Here is an 18,729-nt window from a genome sequence, read left to right as displayed (position 1 = left end):
GTCGATGGATTGGCTGCTGCAGTGGAAATCGCTGCTCTTTTATTGGACCATATTAGCCTTGACCTTCAGGGCTCAAATGAAACGTCCTTGAAGATATAATGCTATAATGTAACACGCAGCACAGGGGCTCCTCTACTCATACAGAAAACTCACGCTTCAATGTCTTCAGAGCACAACTGTGAACTGCACGACTACCGGGACAGTCTAACTGAAGGACATTCATAATAACATTACTCACACATGCATGCAAAAGCACAGATACACACAGAGACAGAAAACAAATGGGCACTTACCTCTATGTCTATTTGTAGTTTTATCAAACATAAGCATAGCATCTTCTACCTAAAAGAGAACAGAGAAGAAAATATTAGTAATGCCAAATGTACTGAAATTCACACTAAAAAGACTTGTAACAATACCGGACCCATTAAATTTAGTAGCATCAATGTTATGTTAATATTGCTTACTTGAATACTTTTCACAAGCATCAACAGAATATAGCAATTCCTTTTAAAGGGATTTAATGTGGGATTTAAAAGAAGTTTAATGGACAGCAGATTCTGACAAAATTAACACTTTGAAGAATTTTCTCCTCATAACAAAAAGAAATATTTTATAAATGTACTACTTTATACTAATACTATTAGCTGAAAGAGCAGTTAACCAGTCAAAGCTGGATTGCTATGACTCCCGGCTTGGTTTTAGCACTTGCTGGGTTAGCAAAGCTGGTAAGCATTAGACAAGCTTAAACCAGTGTGAAGATCATCATTAGACTAGCTTAAACCAGTTAAGACCATCAAACGATTTTAGGTTGGTTAAAATATTTTTTTTTTCAGCAGGGAAATAAAGGGCTGTGCATGTTATTTTTTGCTTTTCTGTCTAAATGGGTATCAATGATCCTACATTGCTGTGGAATTTGAGGTATTCAACAACAGCTATTATTAATACGTTATTCACCACTACTTAAATAGATAACCACTGGAGCCTAAAAGCATTTACACACGCACACAGATCTGAAAGCTGCTCATGGCCATGTTCTGTGAGGAATGATATCCCTCCACGGACCCAAGGGTACCATCCTGTCTGACCCTGACAGAGGCCTGCTCATCCTTGAGGAAAACCCTGTCTGCAAGGGCACACTTCAGAGTGCATCCAGCCATAGCCCTCAAAACACACACACACACACACACACATCCCACAATACAACTGATCCTGCTAGTTTCAACTTCTTTCACATTAAAGACATGCACACAAATTAATTAATGCAAAAAAAGTGCATGCCATGCCAGGCGTAACCACACACACTCCACTATTCCTTGCAGAGGTCTCTGAGATTAGCCCTAAAGTACAGGCGGTTGGAAAAACACCTTCGCTCCACAAAAGGAGCCATCAGTCACTCAGCCCCATAGAGAACAATAGAGCTGCAAGCTTTAGAGTTCCTCATCACCCTCAATCACTTCCAATAAAGATCACACTGACTGGTGCTCTCATACAGGCTAAGGGAAATCTGTTCTCCTCTGCTATCACTCACTGCATATTTATGTTCCTCTGAAAACTGTGCTTCATGTTCAGAGGAACACGTTTCATAAGCGATGGGTTATCTGAAAGCAAGTATTAGCCTCATCGGCATTGAAAAAAAAAATACAATGTACAATAACTGCTGATTAAATGTTAAAAAACCTGTATTATCCATGCTTTTGGAAATATTTGATATATATATCTTGATATTTATAATTGCTCTGAAATGTTTGTTTTTTTCAGAGCAATCATAAAAAAGTACACCGCATGTATTTCAGCATGCAAGTAAAAAATAAAGACTAAAATACAGTTAATAAATGAGGAACGTTTTCCCACTCAGTTTTTCAGTTACAATATACTATTCAATAATTATTTAATTTGTTATTCAATTACATTTGGGATTATTATGATGAAAAATACAGTTTATTCTTTTAAAAAGTGTTTGAAAACCAAATTGTTGGTTTCTTGACAATACTGGTTTTCTCTTGCACAGTATTTTTAATTAATACATAGTAGCATCTAACGCAAATTTTGATGTAAATGGATTTTTCTGAGAAACTCCTCCTAGCATTGACAGTGAGAAGAACCGTGTGATATTGTAATGTGGGAATATAAACCATCATGCCTCCCTTTCACAATCACAGCAATGTGTGCTGGATCTGTAATTATGTTGTCCCTGCCTAATGGATGCAAGTTCATAGGCCTGTAGCACGAGCATTTCGTTTTGTCCAGAAAGAGGAGAGACCCTTGACTACAGCTGCACTAAGGCATGATGGGAGGAGACAGCTCTATACTCAGGCTCATATGTAGCTGTCTCTCCTCATAACCAGCCTAAAGTCTCTCTCTCGCCCTCCGCCATCTTTTCCTTAGTCTTTGGCACATGAAGTCTGAGAACAACACTAGTGATATATACAATTAATCTGAAAAGTTGTGTCTGTCCATCACATATATAATCTATAATATGATAGGTTTCAATTTTAAGTTTATTATAGGCTTAAATTTGTTTCCTCTTCTCAAAAGCTCTCCCTTTATACTCGATGACCTCATGCACAACTTCACACTTCCAGTCCTGCTTTGCTGCCTTGAAACCACCCTGACCCATTCAGACTTTCAATAAGGGGATGTGTATTCAAGGATAGATTCAGCCTGCCAGCGGCCATCAGATTGTGGGATAAGAAGCTCTTGAGGGCACACAATATACAGACACGGCACAAAGGTGAGTGCGGTCCCACACCCAGTCTGTTCCTAATCGTGGGTCCGCTCTCTCCTCCTTCTGTGAAATAAAAGCCTGAGGGATAATAGCCGTCTCTTCTGTATGTAAGGGGGCCGGGCGGCCCCCACAGATAACAGTCCTGCTTTTTTATTCACCGAGAGAAATGAGGTAAAAAGGGCGGACTAGATTCATGGAAAAGAACAGAAAGCTCTTCTTAGAGTTCGTCCTATCCAGTAACGCAGCAGGGGAGAGGAAAGGGCATTTCAAGCCCTCTTAGAGGGGTGGCAGAAGGTTCCGGAGAGTCTGCGAGGCTAATGGCGCTTGCATATGCGACGGTGGCGCATTTAAAATGGCCTCGACCTTTACTTGTTAGCTCTTGTGCCTATGCCCGAGACTCAGAGGGGCCGCGGGGGTTGCGGGACCCCAGGCTAGCTGCGCGCCGATCGATGCGAAACAAGTGGCCTTACAGCGCTCTGATGTGGTGGGGAATTAATTAGCCAACCGCAGCGACTGGAAGGATGCAGGATGGCAAATTGTGCAAATTCTCGCCAGGCCCAAGGGGATGGTGCCATTAAAAGCCCCCCTGGCACACCCTAGGTGGTCGAGCTACTTTGCTATTAAACACCATTACTGATAATTGACTGAACAAGTGGCCTTTTTACTGGCCGTCCTTAGCTTGGGCAGTAGCTAATATGCGCCGTGCACCCGGCACAATGAGTAAATGCCACGCTAATGCCGGTTTTATGACAGGCATGGAAGGGGCAGGTCCTGTCTGAGTGTCGATAAAACTGCGTTTAAATGTAGTTTGCCAAAGCCAACTGTAGCTTGCCTTGAGATTTATGCTTCTTATTAGCAGGGGCCGTACATTCAGCCCTCTGAGACACAGCTCTTTATGGCTTTTATAGCGGGACTGTTATGAAGAAAAGCACACGGGTGTTGTGACCTCATATTGCCAGAGAACACAACATGCATTGGAGTTAACCAGGGGCCAAACACTAACTGACCTTAAAACAACAAGCAAAAACATGTTTGCAACTAAAGTAAAGCATTTTTGCATCAATAGAGTCACTCAAAAAAAAAAAAAAAAAAAAAAAATCAAATGCACTCACCCTGTTTCCCATTGGTAGGGTAAAGAGATACGTTTGTCTTTGTTTGTTGGGAGAATCAATATAGAAATGGCATTTATTTAGATATATAATCAAATAAAAGCTCTATTTTAAAATGTTTTCACAAAAAAAAATAATAACAATGGCAGCTATCAAGAAGCTTGATGGTTAGCTCACTGCTATAAACATGCTGCAGTTAAGATTGGTGGGTTCCTGTATGACAGCTGTGCAAAACAGTTTTCATTTAAGTAAGAAATATAATTGGAAAGTCTGTGGGGCCATTTTTTTATTAACTGTGGAAGGCATCAGCGGGAGGACAGGGGGGAATACAAGCCGGTGGAAGTGCAGTCAGACAGGGGGAGATTGTGTTTACATGTAGGCGAGGGATGGAGAGAACGCAATCCAACACTTGGTTAAATTCACTCAGCCGCCAGGGAGTGGAATCTACCACCTGCCATATCACCGTTCACTAAATCTCAGGCAGTAAGGAAAGAAAAACAGACTCCACCTTTCTCCTCATGTCAAACAAACGTGTGCGTGTCTGTCACACCATGGCAGAAATCTTCAAAACACATGCTGCAAACATTTTTAATCAGACACATTGAATTATTTATCAGGGGACAAAAGCATCAGTGGGTTTTCTTACTCAAAGCATTTACAGAAAACAGAGAGGATGGGAAATACAAACTGACAATTTCACACAATTTCTCACAGAGTTTCCAGTAGAGCCTTTAATGGCATTCTTACAACAAATTTTAAATGGAAATAACTTTCAACAAATAAAATTCTATCAATCTATCAATCTATATATACAGTATATATATATGAAGAGTTCAGATGCAAAAGCCTCTAAAAGCCATTTGAAAATTTCTTCTTTAATGATGATTTTTATCAAACTTGTATATTTAAGTTCAGTAATTTCACTTAAATAACAATTAATAGGTAATTCTCATTGCCATTTAAGTGAAATCACTGAACTTAAATATACAAGCTTGATAAAAAATTATCATTCTAGAAGAAAATTTCAAATGGCACTTAGAGGCTTTTGCATCTGAACTCTTCAATATATATATATATATATATATATATATATATACTGTATATATATATATATATATATATATATACTGTATATATATATATATATATATATATATATACTGTATATATATATATATATATATATATATATATACTGTATATATATATATATATATATATATATATATATATATATATATATCTCCAGCAGCCATATCACCCTGTAGCCCAAGACAGGTTGCTCACAGAAGCTAAGCAGGGTTGACCCTGGCTAGTACCTGGATGGGAGACCTGAGAAAACCAGGTTGCTGCTGGAAAAGGTGTTGGTGAGGCCTGCAGGGGGCGCTCACTAGGGATAGGGAATTCTCTAGGTATAGGGAAGACTCGATAACCTATATATATGTATATATACAGTATATATATATATATACATCCTGTCTTAACAAACAGTGTTTCCAACAACTATTAACATCTTGAGATTCGGCGGCAATCACAAACAACCTGCTATATTGACAAATTATCTGGCCAAAGCGGTAAACCAGATGAAAGAGTCCAAGTAAACATGTGTCTGCAGATTCAGGACACACAGGTGGATCAATAGCACATTTGTTACATGAGGGAGAAGTCTGAATGCATCTCAGCGCCTGATCATACACATGCACGTGTGTTTACGCGAATGTGATCCAGCAAACAACCCCGGCGATCAAAAATAAACAGTGGCAGACAAGGAAATGGATATTCAAAGGCAGGTCTCATTTAGCACCACGGCTGGGTGGAAGGGGAGACATTTATTTGCATAACGGAATTGGAAGTGACAGTCAGCGTCGGCTGCAGAATCTACTCCCTCATCTACCGCAGACACCCTCCAGCCCACGGCTCCCCGCTTCTTTCCCCCCCTTCTCATTTGTTATTGCACTTTTCTTTAGCTGGAAAAATCAATGCTTAAGAAGCCAAGCTCTCTTTTCCGCTCAAGGACGATGGATCGGGTTTCGGCACCGCTAATTTTGAGGAGTCACTTTCTTTTCATTCGTAATTTCGCACTGATCTGGCCGGTAACTGAGTGCAGAGGAATCGCTTGTGGCCGTGTCTTGAGCGCATGCTTCATTCACTTTTAGCACTGGTGATTAAATGCACTGCTCTGGGCTACACTCATGCTGGCAGAAAAACAATGCAATTAATGTACGCCGGAACAAAACAACACAATAAAAAGAAAAGATGGACTTAAAAAAGAAAGCTCTCCTAGAGTTCAGTGTAAAAAAAAAAAAAACTCAATGCTGTCTGAGGAAATTCTTTTCTGCGATCAGATCATTTTTCACATTTTCCCCCTGAAAATAAAGATTACCACAACCTTTAAAAAACGCCAACAATCTGTCCTCGCTTGACAAAGTCACTTAGATTCTTAAAACATTTGGCCATCCAACCACCAAAAGCCATTTAATAATGAAGTGCTGCCTCTAAGGAGACATTTTCTCATTTTCCCAAGGAATGGGCATTTGTGGTTAAGGTTCACCAATCCATAATTGATGAGAATAGCTGCTCTGATATATCAAAAGCATTAAAACACAGGTCTAAACCTGATATTTATTACCTTCTGATATCCAATGTCTACACCTGCAGCTCTGATAACTAATTTCAGGTCCACGTGACAAAAATCCGGTGTGAAAAGGGAACATATATATTTGACAAACAACAGGTCCTTTATGAGGTGGGGAATCACCACACTGTTTTTGCTGGGTGGATAAGCAGTGATTTCAGTTCCAGTAGTGCAGGCGCTCGCCGCTCAAGCGGTAAATCTGTTTTCAGTGACTCTTTGCGCCGCGGATATCAACTTAAAAGGCAAAAGACCAACACGGAGACAGAAAAACCACCACCTGCAGCTCAGGACGGAGCTCTAGACATCCTCCCCAAAATCCACGGCCCGGACATCACTCACCACGGCAGATTACTCCATGCCGTTATCGACTCATCGTCGCTTCGCCGTTGTCACGCTGAAGAGGCGTGATGTAAATGTATGTAAATCCACGCTCTTAACTGACAGTCTAAAGATGAGGAACAGATGAGATTAGGTGCAGAGGATCGCTTTCCGAAAGAAGCCCCCCCGATAAGCTCATTATGCCCTTAAAAGGTTTAATTATCAGAGCCATTGCGTATGAACATTGCGTACAGAGCTTTGGATTGAAATCCTGTGTAAATCCTGGCATCTAGCAGTGTCTGTCAGCGAGACCCAGAAACAATCTCAATTTATTTACAAGACACTAATTATTGCATGAAAGCAAAAGCTGACCGATCTGTCTAATGACGTTGTGACCTTGAGAAACATTGTGAGGTATTCTTATTATTCTTGTCAAATCTACAACACATTTGATATACTGCAAATCAATAAATGACTCGCTCATTTACTTAGAGGTGAAGTGTGTCATTTCTGCTTGATCAAATAACTGCAAAAATAATTACAGGTTCCAAACAGACACTCTCCCGTCTATCATAGGTGGTGCAAACAAATAATCCCACTACAAACTTGTACCATTGGTTGAACCAATGCTGTTAGGATGCTCAAACATGATTGGGGAGAATCAATCTGGAAATGCCTTACTTATAGCTGACTCTGCAAAATGTGTTGGAATGATAGAAAACAGATTATTATTATTATTATTATTAAAAACCTAGCATGAATTAAATTCTGGGACTTTGGTACAAAAAAAGTCTTCCGCGCAAGTTGAAAAATTTAAACTCGAGCAGGCAAAAGAGGCGTATTTGGCACTCTATTCGCATCTGGTGTGAACGCGCCATTACATGTGCTTCATGAAGCACACACACGCGCACATTTTGAGCACATTCTCTTCTGTCTCGCATACCAGCTCTTGCTTGCGCGCTCTAGATTCCGAGAGTTTAAACTAATTTGCAGACTTTCTGGGAGCCTTGGGATGGCTGTTTTGTCTCGAGGATCAGGTTGCGCAATCAGTTCGCTCGCAACATAAGAGATGGATTAAAATAGCGCTACCAAACAAATATCTTGAATTAAAACACTGTTGACAAAGTGAAGAACTACCTATAAAGACAGTTGATAACAGCAGCAGTAAAAGATTGTTTTTTAGTTATTGTACTCAGTGGTTTTGAGCGAATGCTTGTATAATATAATATATGTTGTATATATATGTATATATATATATATATATATATATAAAACACAAAAATTGTGTTAAAACAATACAAAATTGTGTTAATATATATATATATATATATATATATATATATATATAACATATTTTTAATGCAATTTTTGTGTTTTATATATATATATATATATATATATATATATCCAACATTATGTTAACAAAATTTTTTTCAAACAAATTTACACAGACATGTTGTTCAGATGTGAAGATATAAAATAAAAACATCTAAAATATATAATTCATTAATATATATATTTACATTAATCATGGTTGTCAACTTGCCGTCAGCAATTATCATTAAAAACAATGCTTCATCGTAAAAGTACACTTTTACACAAATACCCTGACTTAGGGTTTTATTTAGCCATAAACAAAAAATACAATTGAATTTTGTATCCGATTAATCAAAAAATAATCGTCCGATTAATCGAGTATCAAAATAATCGTTAGTAGCGGCCCTACTTACGTATATCGCCAACCCCCTAGATGGTAATCATTCAAGACAGTCTCACCTCAGCGAGAACCTCTGCACAGGATATTTAACAGTGGATGGCGTCTAGACTCTGTATCACAGGACACAAGTGTGGAATTGCGAGTTGTCAAACATGACTCACCGTCTCTTCCAATGAAGTGTGACGTAATCTGACCTGGAAATATGACAACTTTGCCATTTCTATAGCCAAAAAAACACTGAAGAAGACCTTCTTTTTATTAACATCTTCAGGGGCAGCGACCAAACATTAGTCACACCGGTCCAAGGAACAAAAACGGTCCAAGGAACTCGCAAAATACTTTTCGCTTGCAAATACTAGAGAATAATCCAACCTTCTCAAGACGCTGTAAAGTAAGAGACCTTCTTTAAGTGATCTGCTGCCTTATTCACGGAATAAAAGAAGCTCCAGTGTAAATAAGTCTGAACAAAACGTTACTTGTTCCAGTGCCATTTATTTCCTGCAGACATGGAAATGCGCAAGTAATGCGAGATTTGGAGTGTGCAAACACTGTCAATGTGTGGTGCACTTGAGAAGGTGACAACAGGGGGCTTGGCACAGATTGCTGGCTCCTGTATGAGTGCTCAGGGAAACAAAGCTTCTACTGCATATCAACTACCTCTTAACACAACTGCACCGACAGCGCTGAAGTGTTACAATAAACCAAAAAGCTACAAAAATACAATGGACCACACATTCTTTCTTTCTGTTCCTGCCTCATGAGAGCTTTCTGCTATAAGTGAGCCACAGTCTGCCACAACGGCCTGTATCCAGACAGAATGAGACTGAGCGTGGAGCCAGAAAGCCCCTGGTCAGAGACAGGGTGGCATTAGGAGAACCTGGCCTGGAGAAGGGGGCAGCAGCTGATGTTACAGCCAGTCATTACTCCACTCGGCTCGAGGCATGACGCTGGAACGGCACAAGTGGGCCAACTAAGATTTATCCACACTGTCAGGACAGTGTGGTGTTGACCAGAGGGCTTGCTGATGAATCCCACCCTCCATTTCTGTTTGCAAGCTGTTCAGGCCCAACAGGTCACAATGGCATTTTATTTATGGCGCTTTAACATGCCAAGCTGATCCGCTCTCTTCCCTGCTTTAGCATGGCAAATTGCCCTTCCATCAGGACGTATTGTGCCTGGGAGCGAGTGAGGTGCAAGTTATATCTCTCTAGTAGAACCAACAAATAGAGTTGTGTCTTCAAGCGAAAATGGGAAATGGAATGAAAAATATAGGAAACCAGAGCAGTATATCACATGGAGGAGTTTTTAAAAAAAAAACTAAGCTAAAAAAAAGATAAACTAAAAGAAAAAATATATATATATATATACAGGTGGCAGAAAAATAATAATACTGCAGTACATACTTAAAACTGTATGGATTCAAAACCACCAACTGGAGAACTCTCTTTCAAATCATGAATGTTTGAATTGAATTGTCAATACTCCATTCGAAGTTAAACTGTAGAGATAGGAATAAGAATTTACTAAATAGCGATTTAAAAAATAATCAACAGGTCAAGCATTCTGGGAAACGACCTGTTCTTCCACTCTGGTCCACAAAAATGTAATAGAGTTACATGAACTTTAATTTTAACATTTTCAAATTTCAAACAGCAATTCTGCATCCTGAATGCTACCTAAACTTAATTCAATTCAAATTCTGGAACTTAATAGAATTAAAAGGCATTCTCAATTCTGAAAATGCCATGTTAAAGAATGATATACAGTGTTAATGCCACAATAGCAAAATTGTCACATTGTAATACTTTTGTTGAAAAGGAGATTGAGCCAACAAAATGAACAGAGAATAAAATAATAAAATTGAGCTGAACACTGAAATCCAACTAGAATAACAATACACTAAACCTGTGCCAATACAATTATTTATCAATACAAGGCAATTATTTATTTTTTTCACAGTAGTGCAGTAAGTGCACTAATACTTCAGTTCAGATGTATTCCATAGCACATTCAGAGCTTCTTGAAAAATGAAAGAGATTGAAACTAATCAGACCATGCGGCCTATGACATTAAATTACAAAAATGATTACCTTGTATATTTGAAAAACTATCTAAAAAAACGAAACAGAAAAAGAAAAAAAACTATTTTGCGGATTTCTTAAAGATATTACTTATGGTTCAGGTTGTTTACCATCTAACCGCCACAGTACGTTCTCCATCTGGTGTTTTTGGTGTACATAAGTATTATAATGATATTAATCATTTGGAAATTCAGTAATTAAGCCAGTTAATTAGTATGTAAATAAGGTTTCAGAAACAATGGCAGGCCTTGCGTTCAAATCCACAAATTTAAGAACAAATCTGTGTCAGCTTTCATTACGGCAGGTGTGAGTGGCAGGTCACGGAGTGTGTGTGTGAGGGAAATGACAGCAGGACAAAGGTTGTTTCGTTCCAAAATTAAATGGGAGTAGAATCAAGCCGGGCACCTCAGCATGGCAAAGCCCCAGCAAACCTCCAGGCCGGCGGCCGAGGAGCTAGCTTAACCTTTCTTCCCTAACTCTCTCCCTCCCGCTTACTCACTTCCTCCCCCCTCCCGCTCATGCCCATCCACTCGGATCGATGGGCGCACTGCAGAAGTAGTGGACTGGGAGTGCGAAAATTCAGCTCGTTCTCAGAGAAAAGCAGTCTAATTTTCGCCGTGATGAAAAAAGCAATAACATTTTTGCTCGTCCTTTACAGCTAGCGATAGACGAGGTGTGGGCTCAAACAGCTGAGAACTCACCTCCCCCTATGGTCGGAGGGACCAAAGTCACCTACGCACACCAGGACGGTAAGAGAGAGAGAGAGAGAGACAAGACATTGAAATGAATATGAAATCCGTCAGGAGCAAGCGACTGACTGGCGGGTCTGATGAACATTAGCAGGAACAGGAAGGATGCAAAAAGACGAGTAAAACTCCTGGATTTTAATAAACAAAATATCAATCTTACGCAAAGGCTGGCGGGTTGGATGCGCTCCCTGTTATATTAGGAGCAGATGTATTTGCCTGATAGAGAGCATTATGGGTTACATCCCAGCATTCATTTCATTACAGTTCCCGACAGTGCTTTACCCCCCGTAGCTCTTTATTTAGCTCAGCAGTTAAAGCCTTTTTAACTGCAGATTCAATATGACGACATCCACCACACGTAGGGGAAGGAGCAGAACAATGGCGAATCTAAAAATGTGATACTCCGCTAACATTGTTCCTTCTGCAGATCTCCGATCACGACGCCTCCCACCCCGTCCCGTCCCTTTTATTTGAGGGTGAAACAGCGGAGCGCAATTTGAATACAGTTGTACATCTTTCCATTTATTAATGCTTGGATTAACATGACTGGGGGTTTTGTCAAGGTAGTCTTTACTAGAGCCCAGGGAGCAGTTCTGTGTGACAGTAATAGTCTTCAGTTAATATACTTGAGTGATGCAGATTTCTTAGTGTTGGAAAGCAGAACAAAGGGGGTTTATTTGAAGCGTGAACACAAAGGTAGAATTGTAAAGTGGAGGGTGTAAACGGGAGGGTAGGAGCCACTTGAGATGAAAGCCATGTTATTTGACAGCGCTGGAAGTGAATTAAAAAACAAAGGCAGTGGTGGGAGAATCCTCCCGACTTTTTGACAGGAGAAAGATGAGCCACTTTTACTTTCCTCCCATCCTGGCTTTCAGTCTCTCACCCTGGAAAAACACTATTTGCTCTTGATATCATCTGTCCGTCCACAGGCACTCTTGATTTCTTACTCGTTCCCTCGATATTGATTTCACCAGACTGTACGCTGCCTAAGTTCTTCTCTTGAAACCTTAAAAGAAGCTATTGTGAAGCGTTTGAAAGAAAACATATTAGTATGAAGGAGATCGTTTAGTTTGACTCCACAGGTCAATGCGTTTTATTTTCCAATTATTTTAATTGCAACAATTTGCATCAAGAAAAGAAAAAATCCTGGATACACTTGTCTGATTTTAAGTCTGAATAAAAATGTGATTTTGAATTTTTTTCAGAAGTTGACTGAAATTAATTAATCGAACAAGATACAATATTACCTAAATGTAAAAAAAACCCCAAGGAAATTAATGCTTTCAATCAGCAAGGATGCATTTAATTGCTGTAGTAGTTGTAGTTCAAATAAATGTTGTTCACTGGAACTTTTTACTCATAGACTAAAGCAGCACAACTGTTTCAGCATTGCTCGTAAGAATAAATGTTTCTTGAGAATAAAATCAACATTATAATGATTACTGAAGGATCATGTGGCAATGATGGCTGCTAATTGTCAGATTTTCGTAACATCAATAAATTACATTACCATTCAAAAGTAATTTAAACTTGAATAATTTCACTGTATTAATGTATTTTGGAACAAATTAATGCAACCTTGGTGATCATAAGAGGCTTCTTTTTAAAAAATCTTACTGACCCCAAACTTGGAGAGGAAAAAAAAAAGACAACAAAAAGTACAAAATATGGCTGGAATAAAAAGAAATAAGACCCTCTTGACTAAATGCCATTGTGCTAAAGGGCCAAATTTTTCAGGTTTACTGTTGGCAGAGAGCCGTCATCCTCTTGGAACATTTCAAGATGTTCTAGAGCGTTGTATTTTCCACCAAACACTCTGAAAACACAGTATTGAAGTAGAACGAAGCATCTCTGAAGTTTCAGTCTGCTGCTTTGTTGGCTCTCATGAACATGCATGTGCAACGCAGAGCTGAGAAGGTGGGTAGGAAAGCAGCCAGACTCGAAGGAGTTCAAAACCTTAAAACAGGCCACTCACTCTACTGAGGGCCCTGTAGCACAGCAGAAATGCCCATGAGAAAAAAACAACAACAAAAAAAACAGCTCTGAGAGTGCACAATCAAAGGCCCACACTCCAGTGAATGGAACTGTATAACAAAATGCCATTTGAACAGATTCAGGGAATGTTCCTGAGAATGTGCTATCAAGCCTTCAGGTGAATTATTCAGAGTGGCTATTCAATTAGAATTATTATCGGACCCAAAAAGGCCTCTGAGAACGAGACAACAAAAGGATGGGAAATGGAAAACCAAGATAATGAGAAGGTCACAGCCATACAGTGAATACTAGAGTGAATGTTTAAGGCAGATAATGCCAAGCTCACATGAACCAGCTAATATTTGGTGCATAGCTCTCCATTCAGTGTAAAACCCTGTCAGTGTGATAGATTGAAAGAAGTCTTGCCACTCTCTACCATTTTCTTTCTCTCGCTTCCAACATTGTGGGCAGCAGCACGCTGAAAAACTGAAAAATCTCATTGGGTTTTACAGCCTCCTGAGCTGCGGTTGCCAAGAAGTCACGTCTTTCCATTCATCCAGGCCCAAGAATTGAGAAGACACTCTGATTGAGGATTTCTCATGGGGTGTCACGATTCTCCAAATCCTCGATTCGATTCATTTTTCGATTCTAAGGTCACGGTTCGATTCTCGATTTTTGCATTTTTTTTAAAGCTGAAACCAGCCAATCAGGATGTTCTCTGACTTGCGTTTCATGAGGCACATACGTAAGGTCTCTCTCTCTCTCTCTCTCTCTCTCTCTATCTCTCTCTCTGCCGTGCGCGCGCTATACGTTTTGGAGCACATTTTTTTCTGTCTCGCATGCACGCTAGATTCTGGGAGATTTTAAAGGGGCACTTGGCAACTCTAGTCACTTCTTTGCTGATTTCCACTTTTGTTGTGGCATCAGCGCCCCCTACAGCTGTGCGACGTATATTTCACAACACTGTCATAAAGAAACTTGCGGCGACTTCCTCCCGCTGCTCATGTGCATCTGTTATTATCGGAGCCGGCCAACTCTATCGTGTGGAGCTGTGTCTACCGAGTGGGTAATACATCATAAACACAGTATCATAGAATTATGTCGAATTGCCATAAAGCAGTTTCTCGCTCGTTCTCGCTTCTCAAGAGAGTTCTATTTCCAACTTACCTGGATGTTAGTCATGTTGCAAGGTTGGTTTTCCGCCTGGGGACACTGGGGGAGCGGGGAATGCCACTATTCTCTCCAGAACAGGTTATTGAACCATTCAAATGATTTCTAAATGGTTTTATAAAGTTGAAATCGTTGCCAAGTGCCCCTTTTAACTAATTTGTGGGCATCAGGGAGCCACTATCAATATGAGGGAGACTCCCGGAAAGTCCGCAAAACTTGGGATGTCTGCAAATTGTGGATTTTTTGGAGCACAAACATTGTCAACATTACTCACTGGATATCTCGAAAACTTCCACACCTGCGACTTCAATGAAAGACGAGGGGGTTCAAGTTCTGTCGATGGGTCTCCTGCATCTGCAGTCACCATGCTATCTTTGGCTGTAGCCAAGTTAGAGGAGGTTGACCATAGACTCACAGCAGTTCAACACGCATTTTTTATCACGCTTGGCAAGCTGAACGGACTTGACAGTGGGGGCGTGGCATTATCGACGATTCCATTTTTTAATTTGAAGTTCGAGATTGTGACTTAATTTCGGTCGTGAAACCCTTAATTCAAAGTCTTTTGAAACCATAGAATAATTTGAGATGTGATGATCAGACTGAAATTTAAGTCATAATACACCGATAAGTCAAACTTATTTTGTCACTTTTTTCAAACAAAGCTATCACGTGGTTTCAGAAGACACAGAATTGCACAAGTCTTGTGGACCACTTGTTTTGTTTCATGAAAATTTTCTTTTTTCAATCTCCAGTCTTTAGAATTATTGTAGTGATCGCTAGTATGCCATAAATGTGGTGCATAAACATTAGGTTGAAAATAACCAAGAATATTTCTTTAACATTTAATGGATCACACATTTCACTTAATTTATTTCTCATTGTATGAGGGGCCACCAGGTAAAAAAAAACAACAACATCTTTTATTCAGATGAGGCCTTTTAAGAACCATTTCACTGTAGTTAACTATTTCCAGTTAACTGAAATCTCTGGAAACAGATGTCTTTTGGGGCATTGGGCAAGTAACAATTATTCTAATTGTTTGAATTTGTATTGACTTGGGATAAGGAAGGGGAAAAAAAAGAGATGTGGGTCAGAGCAAATACTTGAAGCCTCAAGCCCGACAGAACAAATGGAAGACTAAGAGAAACAGAGAAAGAGAGAGAGAGAGTGGGGTGGGAGGACAAATGTGTACCTCAGCTGTTCTGGTGGGTTTTCCATTATATTTATGAAATGGACTGAGCAGGCAAAAGAGCTTCTTTTCAGACAGCGTGCAGAGGCAGAAATGACTTATAATGAATGAACGCATCAGAATGGGATTCCTCAGCCATACTTCTCTGTTCACACCAAAAAGGACTCAGAAGGAAGTTGCATAAGAACATAAGGTTAGAAGGTATTGTTGTGCATGACCTGAGGAATAAAAGAGTCCAGAAGGAGCACAAAAACTCATTCAATACCTAAACAATCAGGTTCCTATACTTCATCAAAACTGTCGGTATATCTCGTATTGACAACATTGTAACGTCGCGCTTTCCTCCTCACTTCATCTTTGTCTCTGCCTCTTGTTACTTTCCAGAATCAAGCCAAATCAGTTTTAGCAACTTCGAATTGAATTATGCATTCGTTAGTTCATGCATATGCATGGGTTCCCGAAGTTCATGAATATCTATTACGTTGCCATTTACATTTCTTCCATTTTCCTAATACATAAAAATCTTACACTAATGAACAAATGGAAGGACTACAGCTTGTAGACAGAGAGCTAGCGATGTGCTAAATAAAAGAAAGGCGTACAGGCTTTCTAATTAGAGCTCGGAAACCATGCGGTGCGATTTTAGACAGTGATTCATTTACAAACTTCAATGAAAAGCGCTGAGATTACATGAGAACTTGTGTTTCTAGATGGATTCTCAAGAGAATCTAAATGCTGCCCTCAGGGAAAACGGAAGGAAGGAAGGAAGGAAGGATGGAAGGATTGAAGGAAGGGAGGATGGAAGGAAGGGTGGACAGAAGAAAGGAAGGAAGGGAGGATGGAAGGATTGAAGGAAGGACGGTAGGAAGGAAGGAAGGAAGGAAGGAAGGGAGGATGGAAGGAAGGAATAAATGAAGGAAGGAAGGAAGGGAGGATGGAAGGGAGGATGGAAGGATTGAAGGAAGGACGGTAGGAAGGAAGGAAGGAAGGAAGGAAGGAAGGGAGGATGGAAGGAAGGAATAAATGAAGGAAGGAAGGAAGGGAGGAAGGAAGGAAGGAAGGAAGGAAGGGAGGATGGAAGGGAGGATGGAAGGATTGAAGGAAGGACGGTAGGAAGGAAGGAAGGAAGGAAGGAAGGAAGGGAGGATGGAAGGAAGGAATAAATGAAGGAAGGAAGGAAGGGAGGAAGGAAGGAAAGAAGGGAGGAAGGAAGGAAGGAAGGGAGGGAGGAAAGAAGGAAGGAAGGGAGGATGGAAGGATTGAAGGAAGGACGGTAGGAAGGAAGGAAGGAAGGAAGGGAGGATGGAAGGGAGGATGGAAGGATTGAAGGAAGGACGGTAGGAAGGAAGGAAGGAAGGAAGGAAGGAAGGAAGGAAGGAAGGGAGGATGGAAGGAAGGAATAAATGAAGGAAGGAAGGAAGGGAGGAAGGAAGGAAAGAAGGGAGGAAGGAAGGAAGGAAGGGAGGAAAGAAGGAAGGAAGGAAGGAAGGAAGGAATGAAGGAAGGAAGGGAGGATGGAAGGCTGGACGGAAGAAAGGAAGGGAGGAAGGAAAAATCGCTAACATCGAATGTAAACTAACATGGTGCGAATTTATTGTGCGACATTTTTTGAGCCAGAAAAACACATTCCTCAGTAATTAATCACACCCAACACTGTATATTTTAATTTATCTAAGTACAACTGATAAAAAAAAAATCTATTCTTCATTTCGTAGTGAAGAAAATACTATAGAAACAACACGCAATTTCTACATGAAAAAATTAGTACAGTTAATATATTAGTACTCAATTCAATCTTGCAGATATTACAGCTTAAATAACAACGTTATAAAATTAAGTAAAACCTACTCAACTTTTCTGTTACTGGTGTTTCCATATGCACTGGGCACAAATAATTAAAAAGGTTGAATTTTCACTGTTTTCCAGCTTTATTTACACTGTTTTTTTATCATTGCTTTTGTTATGTTTAATAACTTGCCATTTTGTGACATCTGGAGTTCATTTTCTACTCAAATCATCCATCAAATGTTACCGTCATTGCTGTGTACCAAGAAATTAGGTTCATTCAGGTGGGTACCATGTTACTTCTATTATGAAGACATGGTGTCTACTCTACACAAAAACTATTGTATTATTTATAATATCTATTGTATTATTTATAATATCTATATTGTATTATTAGACGTTTCTATGTAAAGCATACACTTGCGTGATTTAACTTGGTGTTATATTGTTTGAGTAAAAAGTATTGCAAAGTAAACTTCAACTAATTAGAAATTATTTAACAAACTTTTACTGGCCAAGTTAAAGCTATTATTTTCTTTGTTAATTTTACTTAACTTAGTAACTGTCAATTTCAACTATTTTAACTACTTTTCCCTTGAAAAAGAAAAGGGATCACTCTTCATTTTTCTGTAATTTAATTAGTTACTTCTGACAATTGCATTACAAACAGAAACAATAGTGGATTTAACATCAACATTTTATGTTAAAGTGTACTGTATGTTTTTCATGTAACCTCCTCCCTTCACACACTTTGCTCAGTTAAAGTTATGCAATTGTATACGGTTTATTTGACAGAAGTGCAGTTTTGTGTCTGTCATTGTATTGTTTAACTGGTTAAGGATGATATTGGATTTCAAACGTAATTATTAATAAGTAATTCAATACTTTTTAGAGTAATTACAGTAATCTAATTACACTTTTGAAGATTCAATTAGTAGCTAGTAAATAATTACTCTTTTAAAGTAACTTACCCAACACTGAAAATATATGTAATCCAATACATTTAAAAAAAAAAAAAAAAACTTTCCCACTTACATAGCTTTAATGTAAGCTGCTTTTTGTTATTAGCTTCTAGTGTAGCTAACTACTTTTTGAAAAGTGGTTGTTGAACTGTTTTAAATCATGAGTTGCTTGTAACTTGAGCTACAGTTTTAAAGTACTTTCTCCACCACTAGTACCCTGGCAACCTTTCCGCACCAAGAAAAACGACCTGGAAAGTGGAGTGGCTGATCGCCAACAATTTGTGTGAAATATAAAGGATCCAGTTTGAGGAT

At 39.3% G+C, this 18,729-nt stretch overlaps 1 protein-coding gene across 13 annotated transcripts in view; it reads right to left on the bottom strand.

Annotated features, from left to right (window-relative positions):
• The window catches only part of msi2b (musashi RNA-binding protein 2b), a 269,238-nt gene that overhangs the window by 131,124 nt on the left and 119,385 nt on the right, over positions 1 to 18,729 (bottom strand). For all 13 annotated transcript variants that reach the window (XM_089121137.1, XM_089121136.1, XM_089121138.1 and 10 more), the window contains exon 7: positions 294 to 342. In XM_089121137.1, the coding sequence (XP_088977263.1) occupies positions 294 to 342 (49 nt within the window). The remainder of the gene's footprint in view (positions 1 to 293; positions 343 to 18,729) is intronic.

This window comes from Pimephales promelas, chromosome 16 (genome assembly GCF_988280905.1).
Source record: "Pimephales promelas chromosome 16, fPimPro1.hap1.1, whole genome shotgun sequence".
In the NCBI taxonomy this organism is placed as follows: domain Eukaryota; kingdom Metazoa; phylum Chordata; class Actinopteri; order Cypriniformes; family Leuciscidae; genus Pimephales; species Pimephales promelas.
This window is presented reverse-complemented; position numbering and strand designations above follow the sequence as displayed.